The sequence below is a fragment of the Ciconia boyciana genome, chromosome 5 (assembly GCF_034638445.1).
Source record: "Ciconia boyciana chromosome 5, ASM3463844v1, whole genome shotgun sequence".
NCBI lineage: Eukaryota > Metazoa > Chordata > Aves > Ciconiiformes > Ciconiidae > Ciconia > Ciconia boyciana.
Window position 1 is genome coordinate 68,456,423 of NC_132938.1, and position 21,921 is coordinate 68,478,343.

Below are 21,921 nucleotides of genomic sequence, written 5' to 3' on the forward strand. Positions count from 1 at the left end.
CCATCATGACCTAGAGTTTAAAAATGCCTGAGAGGCATCTGAAACAAATGTGAGCTTCCTCTAAAGGGTGAATGGCTGGTTTGGTGTTTTCTGTCAGCCTGTTAAAACCCTCTCCACGTGTGAGTGGACATCGTTCCCCTTGGGCATGCACAGTTAAACCTTAATACACTGTCAGTGCAAGTCACTTTGTTTGAGGGGTAGTAGTAATGAGTGGAGTTTCACAATAGGATGTAGCTGGCACAGAGAACAGTCCTTGTAGGAAAAAAAAATAAATCTTGCTCTAAATTAAGGCTGTAGTCTGCAATAGGGGCAGAGGGTCAACAATTATCAAAGCTGTGGAGCTCTGAATTCATTATACCAATTGGCTCTATCTTTTTCTACCTTGTAGAATGCAATTCCGTATATGGACACCCAAAATAACTATAAATGTGATAGTTTTCAGGAGCTTTTTTAAGAAAAAAATAACTCGCCTGTAGACCAGAAACAGTCCAGCTGTGACAGCACACAATTCCATATTTACTCATTTTCTATACTAAAAAGCAAACATTAGCTGATGTGGAATTTTGTATTAATGTGACTATGCCACTTCCAGTGCCCAACCTAACTGGTTGAAGGTGCTCTCAGATCCTGATTTCATGGTGATTTAACCTAGATTCACTTCATGTTAGCCAATATCAGAATCTGGCTGTATACATCTGTTTCCTAACACGCATTCTCTGCAACCATTTACTAGAGTAGCACCAGATGATAAAGAATATGTCCTTGGCAAAGCATGTAAACTGGGGGAGGAAATTAAATAGTCTGAGTCTGATCCCATACAAGACTTTATACTCAAATGGAAACAGCATTTGGTTGTTGTGAGGATTAGAAAATCAGTGCTTGTAAAAACATATATGTGCATATATAAAGCGGTAGCTTCAGCTGAGTTACTTCCAATTTATGAAAATGTATGTAACAGTAGGACTAAAGCTAGTGAAACTGCATTGGTCAGAACTTATCTAACAAACTGTTTCAGATGTGCTTGATCTATGATTTATTCCTTAGAGCAGTCCATGGGATTGTATTTTATGCTGGACAGATATTGTTTGAGAAATAGAATTCTTTCTATAGTTCTCAGACTCAAAAATGGAAATAGAACACTTGCCTGTGTTACATTTTTTTCGTTTCTGGGTTCAACTAATGAGTTACTAATGCAATAAGGAACTGTATTTCAAGTATGGATACTACTAAGTTACTCATCCATTGCAAACCTCGTATATCAACTTTTTATATAAAACCAAACCAAGATTAATTTTAAAGTTTCTTTTACCTTTGCATCACTGTACTAATACACATAATGTATTTTATTTATCAATATTTTCTGTATCAGAATTACTGATATTTTGGACTAGAACATGATCAAGTAAACTCAAGACCAATAAAAATAGCTTTTACAGAAGTGAAGTCTTCATCTGCTATCGCCTTATATGTATGAAGAAAAAAAGCATAAAAGAATAATGTTCAAAAGCATCTTAGCTGTTGTTCTATCAAAAGGTTTATGTATCTTCCTGAGCACTTTTAGCAGAGGCATTAATTTTCAAACTATCAACGTGAAACTATCAAAGCAAGTTTCGAACATGTTTTTCAAGAAAACTTGATTAGTTATAAAAGTTGTCAAAATAAACACTGTAATTATTGTCCATAAGCAGTGAGTTGAAAAAATTATTTTTAAGACTAAAGATTATGATCTTGTTCAAATACAAAACAAACATGAGGTCATATGAAAGAAAGAAGTCTGAATACTGAGTCAAATCCCAATAGATTTTTGTCTCGTAAAGGAAATTGAAATAATGCTTTACTAGAGCTTTTAAATACCTTTAAAAAACCTGTAAAGTTAATTAGTCCAATGTCTTCATATTATACTTTGAGCCACAGATGTGGTGCTTTGTTATAGCCAGGATATCAAAAAACAGAATGTAAATTACATCTGTACTGTAGTCTGCCTGCTAAGACCATAGTGAGTGCTTCCAGTTTTCAGAAAACTGCAAGGGCAAGAACAGTGTCTGTCAAAAGAGTAAAACATACTGTACCTGTCCACACTAAGGGCACAGAGGTTAAGAACTGTGATTCCCACAGATGCCTTCTGTATAAAGGGAAGGAATTTGCAAAGAAACTGTCCAAATTCAGAATCTCCAAAAGGCCACTTCTGAGCAAGGAGCTAAAGAGAAAATATAAAATAATCAGAATATTTAAACAGTAACTTAGCAAGTAGGTAACAATTGTAATTATTTCTTGTCTTTGACACAGCCATTGTAACCTTGAATTCTCCACACCTCAAGCATATCCTTAGTACTGAGTGAATCTGGGAAGTAACTGCTACTATAGAAGCACAGAGGGTGAAAGTTTAAACTTAGGTGTTGACCTTGTACTGTTGTAATAGTAGCTGGCATTGTTAAAAGATTTTTTATTATTGTGCTTCAGCCACCAGTATTGAATAATGAAAATCTAACTCAACCCTGTCATAAATGGTTGCAATTACCATGTCCCAGAACCAAGCAGTCAAAGCATAACTCACAGTTCATAATGAAATACCTCAGAGCCAAATTCTCAGGCTGCACGCAAGTAGATTCTTGTCATTGTAAATGTACCACTGTGTAACTCATGACAATATTCGCTGCCAGATTCTTAAGTGTGTGGAGAAAATATTGTACATTCATAATTTGTTCCATATTATGTTTTAAAGGACTACCATCATACATACATGTGGGCTGTACTACAAGGCAACAGAAAAGCATCCATTTGGAAAGACGTGAATGAGTGGCTGGGGTTTAGATTAGTATTTCCAAGGAGGCATTTACATAACGAACATGAATACATTGATTCATGTGAATAGTTGTGAATAATTAGCATGTAAACAGTAATCTTTCTAGCTGTAACTGTTAAAGCTTTGAACAAGTATACATACAAAATACAGGATACAAAATTATTCAGGATAGTCAATCTACAGAGTCACAGATCTCCCTTTACTGGGTGCCTGGCAATAAAATGGCACATTACGTTCAATGTAAGTAAATGTAATAAGTGAAAAATTATTAAGTCCATACAAAGTACTGAGCTGCTGAGTAACTTAGCTGATTCCACTCAAGAAATGGATCTTACAGTCACGATGAATAGTTCTTTTGAAAAACGAAGTCACTAAACCTTCTCACCAGAAGGGGAAGAGTCACTCTTGCACTACCATTTTTTTAATCTTCTTCCCTAAGTCTCTGCTACTGAGCCTTTGTCAGGGATAGGATACTGAGTAAGAGGTAAGACGAGTTCTTTGTGTGATATAGCCCAGCAGTCCTTATGCTGTTATCAACTTCTGTTAAAGTGGTTGTGTAATAGAAAGCATGAGATTTGAAATGAAAATATCAAGTGCTTGAGCCAGATATGTAACTTTGTCAACATCCTAGTGGATGTTGTATCCCCTATATAAACAGGGGGCACATTTTTAAAGGCAGTAATAATAATTGTCTTAGTGGATAATTAAATAATTATTACTACTGTGCAGTCATTGGATTTATATTAAGCCTTACTGAAAAAAGTCTAGAACACAGAACATTTTGATGGTACTCTCTAAATTTGGAGATGTTTTTGTTTGCTTCAGAGGAAGACAGCAAATGATACACTATGGAGTAACAATTATAAGCCAAACCCAAGCTGCTGAAAGCTTCTAAAACTTAATTTTATGGAATTTTTGAAGATAGTCAGATCCAGACCAGGGACTGTTTTATGGAACTAAAATAGATTTAAACTTTGCAACAGTTTTATTTTCAGGTGCATGAGGTGGAGATAAACTGGTGGCACAACAAGCATTTCCAATAAATACAGTATGTGTGATGTGCCACAGTCTAGCTGTCCCTGGGCAAGAGTGCGAAATGGAAAAGAAAGAACAAGGAACCATACTTTCATCTGCACAAATGTGCAAGGACTGATGCCATTGCATTCTGCATGCAAAGTTAGTTGTGTTCTTTCAATGATAAACACAACCTATGAATCATATATTTTTAACATTTTTACAGTTAAAAACTCAGCAAAGATTATACTGTTTGGAATATGATTACATCAATAGAAATTTGAATTGTTGTTTTCAGAGTTTACTTTCTTGCAGACCTGTACTGCCAGGCCAGCTTCATACTTGGGCAGACTTTGCTTACAGTCAGTTCACGTTTTGAGAGTTATCTTTGCAACCACAAGGACTAGAAATTTTTTTCAGTACAAGCTTAGGCTCTGGAACACGCTCATCTAGTAAGAGTGGGTGGATTCTGTCTGCAGAATTAGAAAAACAAATTTTGGTTGTAGCCTAAGACTGTAGTATTCAAAGTAAACATTTTATTTCTGTGCAAATTACTGTTACATTGAAACATACAATAATCACTACCTTTAACAATATAAATGTTAACTATGGGGAGTTAAAATTCACATCTGTCTTTATCTCAGTTAAGGTAGGAGTTACCTTTCTGGTTTTTTCACAGCATGATTTTTTCAGAGCACTTTGCTGTAGAGTACAGGATATTTATCACTGAATGCCAGATTTGTAGGAATTAATCTTCTCTTTATAGTCAGTCCTGATCTGGCTTTTTCACATCCCCTCTTTTTTATAGCCATTCATCGCAATGCTAAATTACTTGTGCTTTTTTTTCCCCAAATAATACCTCAAAAATGCTGGAAGCAGCTATGTACTACATGCTGCCTATGTCTCTCTAGGACCATATTCATGTTATCATTTGATTACTTGTATTTCAAGACAGATTTTAGCAATTCGTAGCTTTCAGCCAACCAGGTGTTAATACTATGAAGCAAACTTATGTGTATGACTGCTCATTAAATATAAGGTGTTACCTGTTAGGCATTATATTTTTTACTGGATTATTTTTTCTCTTCAGCTGAATATTAAAATTAGATTTCTCAACATAAGCTATAGGATCAATCCAAGTTTGTCTACTCTCTATTTCTTGAGAGTGTTAGAATATCATATAAATGTGGTTCCATTTGCTCTTGTTCTGTTGCTATATGTTGCTGTGTGTTTTCTGGCATATTGAGAACTCACCTTCTTCAAGGAGAGCTGAGTAGCTTGTTTACCATCAAGACCACAGCAGAGAAACTGCGAGCACCTTTGCAATGGTATTCCAGTTTAGGACAATCATATTTGATGAAAGCAAATCCCTCTTGTGCCGGAAGGCTAGGGAATGGATCACTAGGATTGGTGATTTAACTATTGTCAGTACCTTCAGTAACAAAGGTAATGAGATTATACCTGCAAGCTGTTGATTAGTTTGTCTGATTTTTTCTGTATTTATTGACTGAATGAAATACACTGAAAGCTCCAACAGAATTATTTTCTAGATAGATTTGCAATATTATAACAAATGTTTGCAGGGCATATTTTTGCCTTTTGCCTAGAACTCTTGCATGAGGCTTTAGTTTATGTCGGGGCTGCAGAAAAAAATTTGGAAAAAGAAAGAGCAATCTGAATCCATGGTAAGTCTCCAACCAGTTGTAGTCACGTGGTATTTCAGCTCCAGACTCTTGTCTGGGTTTGGGTAAAATCAGAATAGTTTTCAGGCACCACTGCGTGAAGGCTAAATTATAAATGGCACTGCCAGGGAAAAGAGGCCCTAGCAGACTTTTGTCAATCCCCTGTGCCAACCAGAGCCGCAAAACTGATTTATCATTATAGATCACACTTTAAAAGGCAACTGAAAGATAGCCACCTATTCATGTATGTGCACTAACTGTGGCTGTACCATATACTCTACAACAGAAATGAACAAGCACTTTGCAGTGACTGTGAAACTCTCTTACTACAAGGCAAATATTAGCTTCAAAAACAAAAGTGTTGTACTTGAAGAAGGTTCACTAACTCATTACTCCTCACAGGGAAGCTTTATCATGGTTCCAGCACATGCCCATCTTCCCCACACCCCAGGAAGCTCTCCTTTTTTTAAGATTGAAAGTATTTTATTCCTTTTGTTTCTTACATTTTTCCACTAATTGAAGTAACATCAATACCAAATCATTAGACATTCTTTTCAAGTTGATTTTAATCAAAATCACTGGGATCAGAATTAAGTTATTTGATTTTTAAGATTAACTTTGCAATAATTTCCGTAGGTATACTCCATTATCATTCCGCATCAGCTATGCATTCCTTACTTCCCCTTGGATCAGGTGCCAGTTTTTTCTTCTGTAGATATTTTCAGTCAGCAAATCTGATCCTGTCTTTGGGTTTACTAATTTTACACCAAAACAAGTCCATTGCCCTCTGTTCTGCCCTCGCAGGGTACAGAAACTTCAGAGGGAAATAACACATTTATTTTGTATTAAAAAAGGGGCCCAGGAATTTTATTGAATTAGTCCTGATTTACTTAGGTACAATATAAGAACTGGGACTACTGGCTCTGCTCTTCGAGTGCTTTTGCATGTTTTAATATCCAAACAAAATGAGTATGAAATTTTAGCAGATTACATTTTCTCTCAAGGCACAAGGGTAGGAGGAATCAGGCTGATTATCCCAACTTGTATCCCAGTTCTCCATGAGTTGGTCAAATGGATTGTGCTTTTGCAAACCCACTCACAAAATCTCAGAGGTTTCAAAATAAGACAAGCGGCAAAGGAAATGTACTTTTCCCCTTGTGCAATTTGCAATTTAGGAGTATTTCATACAGTTCAACTGTGGTGCAATTCCTGAGCGAGAAAAGAGTGTAGTCAACAGCATATTTTTACACTGAAATCAGAAACCAAGATTTCAAGGTTCTACTGTTGGTCTTAAAAAACCTCAGCAAAGTGACCAGACAGCCGCAGCTTCCTTGAGCATCCCCCCTTCTCTGCTGCTTTATATGGCCTCTCTGCCCTGACGCTGCAGCTTGAAACAAACAAGACAGCAGCGCTGAGAACATTCCTTTGCAATGATTTTTAAATGTCACTCAGTTGATTTTATTCTACTGCTGTTGCTATTTTCTAACCCCCATTAGTATGCTAGCTGATGTACAAAACATAGATAAAATCCCACTGTGCATCCCAAGCAATTTATATATAGTCTAAAAGAGAGAATGTTATAATCCAACCACATGAGTATTCACCAGTACATGCTCATGTGCATCCTCCGTGTTTATCTAATACTAGGCTGATACTGTGTGTTTACAGGCTGCTGATGACCCTGGAGCTCAGCCCAAAATAGATGGACTGGGTTAGGTGCTGGATATGAACCGGCTCTGAGCTGCTCTGTAAAAACTGCTTTGGTTCAACAACTACATGTCAGGAGGTCCTCTCTCTCTGCCACATGGCATTGAGGATGAAAGCAAAGGTTTCATACCTGCCCTTTCCTGCTCTGATCTCATCCTAGTGCTCTAGAGCCTTCCTCTTCCTAGAGCCACTTGGGACCATTGTTGTGCTGGCACACAAGCTCTGTTTCCCAGAAACTGAGCTGTGTTTCATATGGATAGTGCTTGCCCCTCATGCCGCCCCCATGCAGGATACTCTCCTAGGTTTCATGGTGTTTGAGTGTTCAATGATACTGATGGCACAGTATGAACTCTGGCACAACCCTGGCAGAGTTTCTGCTCTGTCTTCAGCAGGACAAATAGAAATACCTTCTTTATTCCCTCACTTCTGTTACACTTGTGCAGTAATGGAGAAAGGGACCAAACCAGCAGATTTCTGTTTGTATAGATAATGTCTAGTTGTATAAGTGACCGGCATCTCCTAACTGTGGAGTAGGAGTTACAAAACCAGTGTATTCCAGGGTGATTTCCTTTCCTTGCAACATAGCCCAGAATGAAAGACAAGAGAAATTCCTCTGTTTTTGTCAGATCAGCACATTTGGGGGTTTTTTCATTTGTTTTTTAAGGCTAGTTTCCTCTAGGAGACATTGAGCTGTCTTGGTAAAGCTCTCTCTTAAATAGTGTTCTACAGTTATGTATGCCCTTGTCTGCTTCAAGGCATGGGCCAAATATGGTACCTGGTGTTTTGGTTGGAATCCTGGTGAAATCTGGCTGAACACAGAAGTGTCCAAGGTCTATACCACTGAGCTGACTGCATTAAGTGACAAAAGATGATGATTCTGACTGAAGTGTTCCTCCTGTCTCTGATCTGTAAGACTGGTTATTTAGGAAGAAGGGTGGATTGAGTCTCCTGCTTGTGGTATTTTGATTCAGTGACTCAACTGGGACCCTTCTGTCCCCATGGAACTTCACAGGACAAGAATTCACTGCATGTTCTCAAGCCTTTCTCTTCTTCCTACAACCCATATATCCGACAGACAATTGCATTGCAGGACAATCCTCATCCATTTCTTGCTTGGGACCCACAGACTGTTGGTCATCCCACATATGTAACTCAGCTGTGCTCTACCACTTTGCTGGAAAGAGGGAGAGCTGTAAGAGTAAAGGAGAGAGAACACAACCTGTCTCTAGGTATTCCTTCCCTTCCCGCTGCTGGAGTGAAAAGCCTCAACTTTCAGAAGGGCAGTGGATAGAGGAAAAGTAGAGGAAAACAAAGAGCAAGGCTAACCTTTATAATGCAGAGCACAAGACTAATATTGAGTATATCATGGTGACATGATAGCTCGGGCTTCTGCTAACTTTGGTATCACTTGGTTTTTTCCTTATACTTAGATTCACGATACTGCCATGGTAGAGAAGGCACACTGAATCTCTTCAACTGTTCTTTGCAGGAAATACATTCCTAATTTTGCTACAACCAAGAACCATCTTTTTTCCACTTTGGGTGGATAAAAGACTGTGTTTTTTTCTGGAAGGAAGAAAGGTTATGTGGGGATGCATGAGAACCATCAAAGACATTTTTTCCTCTGAATTGCCCTACCACAGCTTTTTCTGCTATTTTGCTCATCTTTGCCTAGCTGAGTAAAGGTGGAGGTAGCAGAGGGTCTCATGCCATTTCCTGAATGCGTACAGTCTTTTTCTCCTGCTTAGGCAGCTACGGAAAGGAATGTATAGCTTTTCCACAAGAGAAAATAGATTATACTTCAAGAGATCATGAAAGGTAAGAAAACAAATGCCCTGGTTTTGAAGCAGAATATTCTGTCTCAACTAACTGGTAAAAAATAAATCCCAAGTTTTACATTCTTGTTAAAATGTTTATATATTACGAAAATCTACTTAGCAGTAAAGCATTCCTAACAACTTTAGACATCTCCCCTGTGGTATTTTTGCTGTTTACAAATTAGGATTAGTTTCTTTTTTGTTGTTTTGTGGTGTTGGCTAACTTCCCATCCTTTTAGGTAGACTGTTTCTCACGCTGTGCTGCTCTTCTTCAGGGAAATGAGCTGCAAGGTGTGCTTATGTGCATGGTGATTTGTTGAAAATAATTTTTTCAATCCCTGGGCAAAATATTGCTTTTTAAATTCTTCCAGCCATGTTGTCTTTTGTGTGTTGCTAACAAGAGTGACAGGATTGCTAAGAAATTACTGCAGAACTGGTAAACCCTGGATATGCACAATCAAAACAATTGTTATCTGTAGAGTTCAGCTGATTGAAAAATAAAGAGAGTGAACATACTAAAATATTCTGTTAAACCTAGAGTCTCTAGGTACTGTACGGTATTACAAATCCACAGAACAGCAAGGCAGGCATGAGAGTTGAAATTGAAGATGAGGGAGGGAGGAGCTGCCTGTGCATTGAAGGGAACATATATCCCACCCTCCCAAAGTACAGCCATTAGTTAAAGGCAGAGTGGATCTTGAACTAAGACCTAGAATATAAAATCTCTTCCTTAACTCTGACCTTGGTATGCACATTAAACACTTTCTGCTAGGAGGGTGTAGTAGATGGAGAGAACAGATTCCTGATGGACTTCCCTTCCCTGTTTCATTTTGGGTAACTTCTGCCTTCAGGACTCAGTGATCAATTCCTGTGCTACCTCTAGATTTCTTTTATGTATGATCACCGCATGGAGTGATCATACATTTGGGTGTATGGAGACATACACCAAAATAATTGGTCATGCTCTGAGCAAGTTATATGGCTTTCTGCATCACACTGGGCTACCAACGTGTTGCTTCTTGGGATCACTGATAAGAATTCAGTGAAAGCCAGAATGCAGTTGTTAAGCTGGTGGCCTCAGAATTTCCTGATGGTGTTGGTACTTCATTGAGAAATATACGCTGCACATGACAAATTTTGCTTTTAAAAGGGGTTTCTTTTCTAAGTACACTTTACTTTATGTGTACTGTGGGCTTGGCCTTATACTCCTTTGGCACAAAACTATAACTACTATGGATGTCACTTGCTCTATTAGCCTATAGGATCAGTCCCAATGTGTTTAATTATCACCCCTGCTTATGTATAGTATTAATTCTGTCAGTAAAGGTAATCAGATATGCCAAATAATTTGTGATTAAGAAGGGATTGGTCCAACACTTATGCATTTGCTCTGATGTTGAAAAACTTCCATGAAATGCCTCAGCTAAGTCTTCCCTTACCGAAGACAAAATGGCTGAAGATCTTTGCTTACTGTCAGCTACCTTTTATATTTAGACTCATGATGTTCTAGGTGGACTACTCAGATTTAGACGCTGTTGCAACTAAGGTAAGGATGAATACCAATTTACTAACAAAAAAGAGTTTATTAAATAAAACATCTTCTTGAGCTGTTTGAGCAGTGGACACTCTCGCTTGTTTTCTGGGTAGATGTCTTTCACTTTATACTAATAAAATAATTAGGAAAATGTTTGTTATTCACCTTTAAAGAAACAGGTTAAAAGCTGGCTAATTTGCTTAATCTACTTCTTTATAAACTAATGGTTTAAGGAGTTAAGCATAGTAATATATAAGGCAATATAATTTACATCAATCCATGTAGGTCAGTTTTCAATAAACAGAACTCATTTAAACATTTTTCTCTAAATTGTATAAAAATGGAAGCAGAGACAGCTCAGGACTTCCTAATAACACAGTTTAAACTGAATTTTGCCATTCCAAAAGTGAGAGCCTTGGCCTAGAGCGTTTCTAGCTCTATGAGCTCAGGGAAGAGCTATGGACAGCTTTTTCTGTGGAGAACACCTGTTGGTCTTGCTGTTGCTCTGCTAAACTTTAACCACTGTCAGCAGCAGCAGCAGCCGTAAGGGCTTTCCAGAGCTTTAGCGCAGCCAAGGCAATAGTGGTGCTATGGATATTCTGCTGCTGCTGCCTATCTATAGCCTTAGAAAAATGTCTAGTTTCTTTATGGAAAGCAGTCCTCTGAAGAAGTTTTCATGCACTGCGTCCAAACTTAGCTTATTTGCTACACAAATACACATGGCGGTGATGGGTGATGCAGGTGATGCAGCAGCTTTCAGCTATGTGCCACGCCACCTGATATTAGAAAAGGAGGTATGAAACCTGTCTCTTCTTCAGTGCCTAAACCCTACCTCTACAGCAGCATAAAACATAAAAGCTGTATTTCCCAATCTTCTTTTCACTGCAAAGAAGTAATTCTTACTGATTTGGAGGCTTTAGGCTTTGACATCTTGAATGTCTGAGATGGGTATGTTTTGAGTAAAGAGGAAACTGGGTCCAGGTGCTATAAAGATGTGACTGAAAATGAAATTGTCTTAGTTTGGTCTATTAAGGCTGGATATATAACTGGAACCCTTCCTGTAAAACTCAGTTTGTTACAATTTTTAGTATTGAATTGATACTACAAGTGGATATACTAGCGGTAATTAAGGGTAATGGAGCTTTAATACCTCCAGAATATCTTCAAAGGAGGCTAGTGAATATTACTCACATCTCAATCCATTTAACAAATTGCTAAATGGAATCCACTATATAATTACAGTAATTGGAGAAAGTAAGGGGGAATTTTTGAGCCTACTGTACCATGAAGAAAGGATAAAAACATCAAACACCCGTGATCATGTCTTTAGCTGACATAAATTACATAACTTCTTTTTTTTTTCCCCAGCATCACATCTTTGTTAAATGTGTAAATGCATAACAGAAAGATGGACTCAATTCTCCCAGGACCTTACATTTGTAATTACTATAATCTAATAGCTGCTTCTTTCTAAGGATTTGTAAAATGGATTTGAATATCAGTAACATTACCTACTTCTCTTTTGAAAGTAGTTTCAAAATAGTTAAGGCTACCTTATGTTTCAGGAAAGTGATTATACCTATTTCTGATATTACATTACAATTACATAGTATTATACATTTTGTTCTATATGATGTGGCCATCTTAATAGTGTACTGTTGGTTATTTTAATATGCAGATGAATGCTTGTTTACTCTAATTCTGATTTCATAGCTGTTTTGTCCTCCTAAAAATGAAGATCTGACCTATAAGGTATTAAGTGTTTGACACAATTTTTTTATATAGGATACTAATACATGGTTCAACATAAGGCTGACTCTGAAGCTAAAAGAATCTTTAAAATAAAGTTCAGAACTGAGTGTGTAAAATACTTCAAAATTTAAACTTTAAAACAAAAATAAAACGACTTTCATTTTTTCCTTAAAAGACTATCACTTCCACTTTCAAATTGTGATATTTCCAGTGGCCACCCTTCATACTGTCACTCAACAAGAGGAGCTAAATAGTGCCACAGATTTTAGGATCCCTAGTGATACAAACAGGAATGCCATTTAACAAACATTAAAATCAACTCCTAACGTAAGCAGACATATTACTGAATGGTTTATCTGAAAAATGGACTATAAATAATAATAGAATTTCTTATCAGAAGTACTAGAGCTCCCTTACAAATGCTATAAATGCTTCCCTGTATCAGAATATGTGCAGCTAACCTTATACAACAAGCTGGTTGTATATGGTAATTTTTAAGTAAGTACTTTATTTTGGAGGTTCAAGCACTCAAAAAATTACTAAAAGCTAGAATTATGCTTGCAAATGCAATTTTAATTCTGCCTTCTTACATGTGGGAATTGACATACATTGATGTCAAGGGGCTGCAGTTTCATTCACAGCCTTTATTTATCGAATACTTCTCTGCAGTACAGAAATAAATTTTCATATAGGCTAAGGTAATTTCATTTGTACAGAGATATTCAGGACCACAGTTCAGCTCATCATAAAGGCTCAGCAAGGCAAGCAACCTATAGAATGCCAAAGAAGTGTCAGAAAATTAATAGGGAAAATGTATTGCAAAGTAATAAAGGGAATGTAAAAAATATTGTTAGTTTTAACTATCAAAAGGCAACTCTGAAAGGCAAAATTAATTCCAGATTTCCATTCCTCTTTGTGAAGAAGCAGCAGAGCTCTTGAAAGGTTAGAAAAAAATGTGTAATAAAAATACCTGTTCTTTCCCAAACTCAGCTCTGAAAAAAACACATGCCATTTTGCCTTAAAATTTACCAGAAATACCACGAGAAGTAAGAATACTGCCTTAGCAATTATCCATTAATACGTCAGGATAATTTACCAGGGAGGAAACTGTAATGCATCATGGGAGATGCAGTCCAGGCTATGAGTCCAGTTCGCCAAGAATAATGAAAACATGCAGAACCCCAATCCCATGTCCCATTAGGCATCCACACAGCTGTAGAAGACAGGTGAATCTCAAATCAGGCAGAGGCTAATCTTTCTCATCAACTTGTTACTCCAAAATACTCTACAGAGATCTGCTATCTTATCAACAAATTGATTATTTAATTTTCCAGGTGGAATATGGAAAAGTGGAAACTAGAATTTCCATGAAATCACATGCATTATTATTAACAGTCTTTATCCTAGTTTCAAATTCGTATTCTATTAAAACCAGATAAAGTTAAAAGACTTATCTGTAATTTATACTGCTGGAAGATCAGGACCAGGTACTGCATTTTACCATAGATAGTATGCCTCTGTACAAATGTAATGTATGCACATATACGTATTTTTAATCCATTAATGAATTCAAATTTTTATGATCTTGTCCTATCAATACCTATGCTATAATGCAGGTCAATAGGTATGATGTCAATAGTTATATAGATACAAAATATGTCTTTTCAGTTCACTGTTTCTTTAATTTTAAAATCCAGTTTGAAACCACAGGACACTAGTTATTGTAAAGTTACTCATTAAAATGTTTTGTTTGAAACACATGTAAATAAAAGTTAAGTTTCTAGAATCTTTAAGGGCCAAAATTGTGAGGAATGGGGTTTTTTTCATTATATTACTTAGTGTTTTATTTGCTAAGAGAAACACCTTAAGTTTTTACTGAGAGAAGAAAGAAAAATTATAATATCCTATCAGCTATGCACCTGTATACAATCTGCAAAGGTACAGATGGAAGCTTAGGAAATCCTTTGATGATTTTCTAAGATAAGTTAACATCAGTGAGATATATTAAAAAAGGACTCAGTTCTGTTCATTCAAGCCTGTCCTGGAATCATGCAAGTTACGTTAGTAAACAAATATTGCATCAGAAAAAGCACTGCTTTATGGTTTTGTTTAATTAAAATGGAAAATTTAAAAAAAGGGACAGGATAACTTTATACCAGATTAAATAATTTCTTTTTATACTTTGACAAATCCAGATGAAATTTAATACTTCAAAAATGTTCTGTGATATAATTGATTGTACTAACTGTGGAATAATGTTGAGAATCTGCTATTAATGAATATTAAACTAAAACCTTAACGCTCGACTTAACTGACATAATCTCTCTCTGCAAAGTCATAACATGAAACCGGCAGATCACAGAGAGTATATTCTGTAAAAACATAAAGTAAGGATAGGATATTCCAAAAATAGCAACTAGTCCAATGCTGTATGTCCGTCAAGGAGGAGAACAGTTTATAACAAGTCTTCCCTCATAAATTCTTTTGCTAGCTATAGGAGCTATAATAACTATATAAGAGTCCCTGTGAAATGCCCAAGGCCATGCTTTGGTTCAGAGCTAAGAGCTACATTATCTTTAAAAGGAGATACACTTTTTCTTTATGGAGGTGAGACCTGAGAGCAAAGTTTTTGTTGTAGAACAAAAAGGAGTTGTATTTTTTCTTAAGTGGACTATGCATTGACAAAAGAGCACTACTTAGACAAAGAAGTAACCGTAGAGAACAGACAGTGTACTTGTAAGGAAACTGCAATTAGAATGTATTGTTGCATCTTACCTTGTACACAATGATAGGAATATCAATGACAATATAGATAAGGTCTCCTAGTGCCAGGCTGGCTATCAGTGCATTCGGGCCATTCCTCATACACTTGTTCTGGTAAATGATCCTCAGCAGAGTTGCATTCCCAACCATTCCAACGATGAAAATAGCACAAGATACCACCGTGTTAATGTATTTAAAAGTTTCAGCAATCTTAGTCTGCTGGGAGCATTTGACAGTTTGGTTGGACACCAGGGGCTGTCTGGTGGTGAGGAGTATGCTGGATTCGATCCCTGAGAAGGTGGAAAGGTAGTTTCCCAAGTCACTCTGATTGGCAGCATATCTGTCAGAGCTGTCACTGAGGACAAATCCTGGAACCAGCAGCAGCAAGGAAACTCTTAAACACAAGGCTTCCATCCCGAAGTCCCAAAAGAGCAAATTCAGTGAGACGGGTTTTTCAGTATTTCAGTGAGATACTTCGCACTTCTTCACCTGCAGAGAGAAACAATAAGCAAAAACAAAAAAGAAGAAAGAAACACAGAATCAATACAACAGGTAGACTAACACACCCTGTTTCTCACTTAGGAAGGGTATTTGAATGTACAGTCTCTGCAGCACATATGTATAAACACCTGTTTATAATCACTGTGCTACTCTGAAATCTAGATTACCCACATTAACTGCCTGACAAAAGGCAAACACAAAAAATGCCCTAAGTAATTGATAGCTTATACAAATGAGATCCTGCAAAACCCTTTTCGTTTGAGACAGAATTTGTATATGAATGGAAAAACTATGGTGGATGAAGTTCTGTATTAAAATATAGTCTTGCAAGAAAAGTGTACCAGCAAAGAGAGGCCTTGAAGACTGCTGAATGATATTTTAGCTAAAATAAAAAGTTATTATTTTTTCTTTGAAAAAGTAAGGTAACAGCACTGCACTAATAATTAAAGGTAGTAAATTTGTTAATTTTCGGAGTATTTTTGATATATTGCGACAATGACGCTTTATATTATTTTTCTCTGACTTTATAATTACATGGATTTCAAATGAAGACTGAAAATACATGTAATCAAATCAAATTTTGGACCAGATCCAAAGTCCCTAAATATTAGGAGGAAGACTTTCATGGTCTCAGGGTAGACCTCTGGCCAGGAAAAGCCCGTGAAACTTTATGTGTTGTTTGGTTCCTGAATGTCATTGCAACTCATGTTCAGTACTTAGCCATGGCGAAGCTAATTATAAAAATTTAAGCTCTTTTAAAGATAAAAAAATACTTGGTTTGCTATTCTAAGCAACATTTCCAGATAGGAAAGCAAGCATCATAGCATTCTGTTGCAGTATGCTGCAGACTGCCTATGTGTAACCACCAAGTATGACTGCCTATGTGTAACCACCAGAGCTGGCTCTCTGCCACAGAGGGTATAGATACTACATCTCCAGTGAAACCAAGGAGGCCACTCAAGTCCATTTCCTTGAAGCCTCAGTTTAATTTAAGATAAAGATTTTTTTACATGGCTCGTATCTGCAAAATAAGGCAAAGTGCTGAAGAGTTGCCAAAAGAAGAGTAGAAAGTAAAGTATTTATAACTTTCTAATTTCTAGGGACTCACATGAAGGGTTTGGGAGGATCCTTTTAAATAAATGAATCCTAATTTCATTCCCCACGGGGCTATTAAGTCAGAGTTTATAGCAAGAAATTTACCAGAGAAAGAATGTGGGAGACAATTTACTGATAGGACTTCTGGACGCAGCCACAGTATAAATATTTACTACTATTACCCTCTTCTGTTGTGTGTGGTCTGTAGAAGTTTGTGTGTACCTATGTAGAGCAGCAAATGCGATGTTAACCTGAGTATTCCTGTCTGGCATGTAGAGTGCTATCCCTCACGGACCACGGATCCACATTTACAGTCCTTTATATTGGTGTATTTGAGATGAGGATCTGACCAACTGTGAGTTCCTATGCACTCGATTTTAAAGTTTTAATATAAACAGTAAATCCTTCTTTATTAAATGGCCGTTACAATGGTATCTCAGGGCAGTTAGCAACAGTGTGCATGAAGAAAGTGCTTTCACTTTAGGTTTCTAAATCATATTAGAAACAACGGGCATATTTGTCTGTAACTCTTTTCAGGCAACTATTAATACTTTCATTATTTACTATGACTATGGTTCCCCAATTTACAAATGGAAAAACTGAATCACTAATGATTTAAATTACTTTCCCAAGTTCATACTTGCCCAACTAAATGTGATACAGCTATGAACAGAAACCACAGCCCTATGGTGGATATATTAGTATCCTCCTTATTTAATGATGTTTTCTTGTGAAAATTTGATATATATATCATATGAACATGGTGGTAGCATGGCAATCATGCAGCCAGCACGCAAAGCTAGGAACAAAATTGCCAATTGCCATCTCTTCCCTCTCCCGGAAGAAACTTTTCCATAAGAAGCAAAGCTAGAAATTTTTTAATATAATAACTTCTAAGGATATTTTCTTAGGCATTCCTGACAATCCTTCATTCCTCTGTGCGTATTTTCAAAGTATTTCTATTGTTACAGAACACAACATGCAAACTGCCTCATGTAAGTAACATACTAGCATCCGTAATAACTTTTCGTAATAACGTCATCTAGTATTCTCCTTCACATGTAACCTGAATACCTGGAGTGTGTGAGGGTGTTGTGTTAATCCGGAGGCCACATGCATGTGCTGTGCCTGTGCTCCTAGCACTGCAGAAGTAGCCGCAGATGCAGGGAACAAAACTCCTCTAACTTGCCTGGGGTATCAAGCCGGAAAAATTCCTGTGCCGAGATCCACAAGAGACCATACTATTGGAAATGGAACTGTTCAAAGTATTAAGGACGAGCTAAAACCTTAACAGGGATTAATCTGCCCAAAAGGCAGCGGAGATGTAAACAGGAGCAAATAAACGTAAGCAGGGCAGGAAAGCGCTGAAAGAAGGACTGCCGACAAGACGAATTTCCCCTGGTTGTCTCCCGCTCCAGCCCAGGCAGCGAGCGCTCTTTGCTGTTGGGATACTCGCCTTCTATTTCTTCCTCTAACACAAAAGAAAACATTCTCCGCTTGTACCACTACCAAAAGATAATTCCAACGTGCCCTTGGGCAAACCAGTGCTACCTCCCCTGCAGCCAATATAGAGCATCGGACAAGATCTGTGTATTGCTAAACTTTATTCACAAGTTACCCCAAGCCGCCCTGTGCCTGTCTCCCGTTGCCTCTCTCCCTCTCCCACGCTCACTCACACGCACACACCCGCACACCGAGGCGCACCATCGTCACCTAATCATTATCTGGAGCGTTATCGAGAGGTGCTGAAAGTGTCCCGCGGCGCTGGGCCGGGCTCTCCCCGGGAGCGGGCAGCGGCTCCCGCCCGGCTCCGCCAGCAGGAGACCGCGCACTCACCCCCGGCGTGCGTCCCCCGCCCGGCTCAGGCTCCGGCTCCGGCTCCGGCTCCGGCTCCGGCTCCGGCTCGGGCTCCGGCTCCGGCTCCGGCTCACGCTCAGGCTCATGCTGTGGCTGCTGCTGCTGCGAATTTCCTCTGAGTGGCTTTTCCTGGGATAGTCTTACCAGATCATCCTGCCTGCGTCTGACTGGGTGGGATTGAAAATCTCCACCTCCGCTAAATCCGTGAAAGAAAGACAGACTGAAGAAGACAGAGCGTCCCCTCTTTTCTGCCCCCTCCCCCAATTAAAACAAACCTCCAGCCCAAACTGAGCCCCTGCCAATGTTAAACACAAAGGCTGCCTCCCGGGCACAGGGGAACACTGAGCTCTTTAACTGTTTCCTCGCTGAAATTGAGCTGAGCTACTTTGCTGGACTCCTCCAAGCAACAGCCTTGGGAATCCACTACTGTAGCTGCCTGCTAACAGCACACAGGGTTCTCAGAAAGGTTGTGTACCTGATCGAACCAGATGACATAGGAGCCGTGAGCAAAGCAGGGAAAAAAATCTCGTGATGAAATATACAGCTTTTGCTTTGCATTTTCCCCGAATTTGGCCAGGATTATATGTTTCCAAGACAGTCAGTAAAACTTGATGTGTAAGAGTTTCAAAAATGCTGGATCTGTAAACAGAGACTGTTCCTGGGTGAAAATTTCTCTGGTCCATCCAGGACACACCTTGCTAATACCTCTTCGTTTTCAAGACCAAAAATGCATTTACAAAGATAATAGAAGTGCAGCATTTTCTGGCATTCCTATGTTTCCTGTACTGTTCTTCTGTCAAGGTAGTGGTACAAAACTTGCTCAGAAAAAGTGGGAAGTTCTCTTATAGCTAAGAATCTTTTCTCATGATGAAAAAAGAGCAATGTATTGGAGAGAGCAGCTTGTAGCGGAAACAGTTTCAAAATCCCTTCATGCTAGCAAGTTCAAGAAATTTTGAGTCCCTTGTTGAATCATTTCAGGAGCCTCATTTCATGGCAAGTTTCCATCTGGCTGTACCACAGAAATTATTTTCTAAACATATATGGGCTTCTTTTGAATACAAAAAGGCAGTCTTCCTAAATAGGATACAAAAATACGTGGTCCTAAAAGAAGAAAAACAGACAGAAAAGAACAATAGAAAATGTGATGCTAGCGGCCTGCAGAATTAGAATATCTGGCACTAAATCATGTAAGAAATTGTTTTGAACTTTTTGCATAGTTAAAAGAATATTTCTGTAGACATTGTTTTAAATAATCTGATAAATCTTGAACAGGAAAAACCAGCATCTGGATCAACTGGAATGGCAATACTTTATTTCTTCTAGAAAGTCATCTCAGTTAAATGATGTGTCAAAACACAAGATCTTTGAAGGAACATAAGTGTTCAAGCTGGGAATCACAAGAAGCCTACTGTTTGTAAATCAGGTAGAGAAGTTTCATTCAAAATCTCAAGTTGCCCTGAAGTTGAATAAATGCTGATAAGCCACTAAATTGCTGTATATTAGTAAAAGTTATTTTAAATTCTTTACAGTTTGGTCGTAGATGTGTAGTATTAATGATTTGCTTTGTCAAGAATCATCTGTGTGATAACTTGTTGGAAAAACTATTGAAGAGCTAGAAAGGGTATACTTAAAGATCACGCACACTTTATGGAGTGCTTTATCGAATGCAATTCTTAAATCTCTTATAAGTTCTCTAAACATTCTTAACACCCTATTCCTTTCCTAGGATCGTTTGACCTTTATGTCTAAACAACTAGAGTTGTTAAAAAAAAAGAAATTTATATTTCTGATCTCATTCAAACACACATTTGTCCTTCCAGTTCCTAATTCCATTAATTTGGAAGGTTTACATCATATATTCAGACACTGCCATGCATAACTATATCTACTATTAAATGAAATAACCGAATTTACTAATTCTACTAAAGATCTATTTCAAAATATGAAAAAAGAGAGCTCTTTATTACCATTGTGAATGCTTCTATTATTGCCAACCCACATAAGTAGTATTAATTATTAGAAATTACGGAATTGCTCAGTTCTGTGTTCTTTGTTATTATTATTGTTGCTTATTTATTAATTGGACCTTTGTTTTGTCTTTAATCTTTTAGGTGTCTAAAACTGAGTTGAATTCTTGTCTTAAATGAAGTTAAAGTCAAAAGTTATATTTAATTGTTCCTGCTAGGTTTTTTTACTGTCTTCAGGAAAGTAACATGGAAAAGGAAGTTACCGTAGATGAATTATCCAAAAACTGCAGTTGCAAATGCAGTTGACCTCAGCTACTAAGAAAAGTGATAAAATATGGTTCTTTACACGAAGATATTATCAGCTATTAGTGACACTTTCACAATAATTTTAGGACTGCTATCCTGTGTGTGCATTCTTTTATGAAGCGTTCTTGACTGAGGACTCTCTCTTCCAGACTCAGCGCAGTGAAAGTGTTTCCTCTGACCTTTTCCGTCTTGTCTTCAACAAACTACTTAGCTTGTCTTGAACAACCTCAAAGATTCAGAGTAAGGGTAATGTATTAGTCTCATTAAAAAATAACTCATTATACTTCAGTTTTAAGGATATCTGGGTTTTGCAGCTGGAGTCATGCTTCAAGAAGACTCTCAACATTTTGTAAAGCTATTAATTTTCCTGAAGCCTTCAGGTATTAGAAAGGAATACTTTATTGCAAGTATTACTAGCCTAATGAAACTAAAGCTGCAGTGCCTTTTATACAACTACCTCAGAGGCAATAAAATATGATCTTTAGTTATGTCTGGAGGAGTTAATTTTATTTGATTGAAATGAATGTTTAGCAAATGTATTACCTGTTAAGCCACTTACCTCCTCAGATGTAGTATGAAATAGGAACATATGTTCATCAGCTTGTGGAGTCCTAAATTGCATTCCTGAGATTCAAAAGACCAAAATCAAAACCAGATATTGTCTATAATTGACATTTTCATGAGCAGTCAGTTGACGTGTTTATAATCTGTAGCATTTTCAGAAAATCAGAAGAGTTATTCATGGCAAAGTATGTAAATATCTAATTATTTTGCTTTCTTCCACTTGATTTCTGATATAATTTTTGTTCCCTCAAGAAACAATATGAAGTATGTTAGGAGCCACTTGGATAATTTGGAAAAATGAACCTAGATACTTTGGTTAACATACTGGATAACTTTGAATTCACTTTGAATTCAATATGTAGATCTAGTGAATAATTTTGCTTTGTAGTTCTGAAATAAAAAAGAACTCAGCAAATCTAAAACTTTTCATAGAAACATGCTAGTTTGAAAAATATTTGGTGGGTAGGTTTCTCAACTTTGGTTCAGTCAGAAGTTGCTCCTCACTGAAAAAAAAAAGAAGAATCCAAACCATAGACAGTATTTCTATCTTGTGTAGTTT

General features: G+C 37.4%; 1 protein-coding gene across 2 annotated transcripts in view; it reads right to left on the reverse strand.

Moving 5' to 3' along the window:
• EDNRA (endothelin receptor type A) overlaps positions 1 to 18,673 on the reverse strand; it is a 33,416-nt gene extending 14,743 nt beyond the window's left edge. Inside the window, exons 1-3 of one of the 2 annotated variants that reach the window (XM_072861522.1) lie at positions 18,505 to 18,673; positions 15,085 to 15,561; positions 2,070 to 2,197 (exon numbers count right to left, since the gene is read on the reverse strand). In XM_072861522.1, the coding sequence (XP_072717623.1) occupies positions 2,070 to 2,197; positions 15,085 to 15,486 (530 nt within the window). In that variant the 5' untranslated portion in view covers positions 15,487 to 15,561; positions 18,505 to 18,673. Of the gene's footprint in view, positions 1 to 2,069; positions 2,198 to 15,084; positions 15,562 to 18,381 lie in introns of both variants that reach the window. The other variant, XM_072861521.1, reaches the window with a different exon arrangement.
• Positions 18,674 to 21,921: the final 3,248 nt, after the last annotated feature.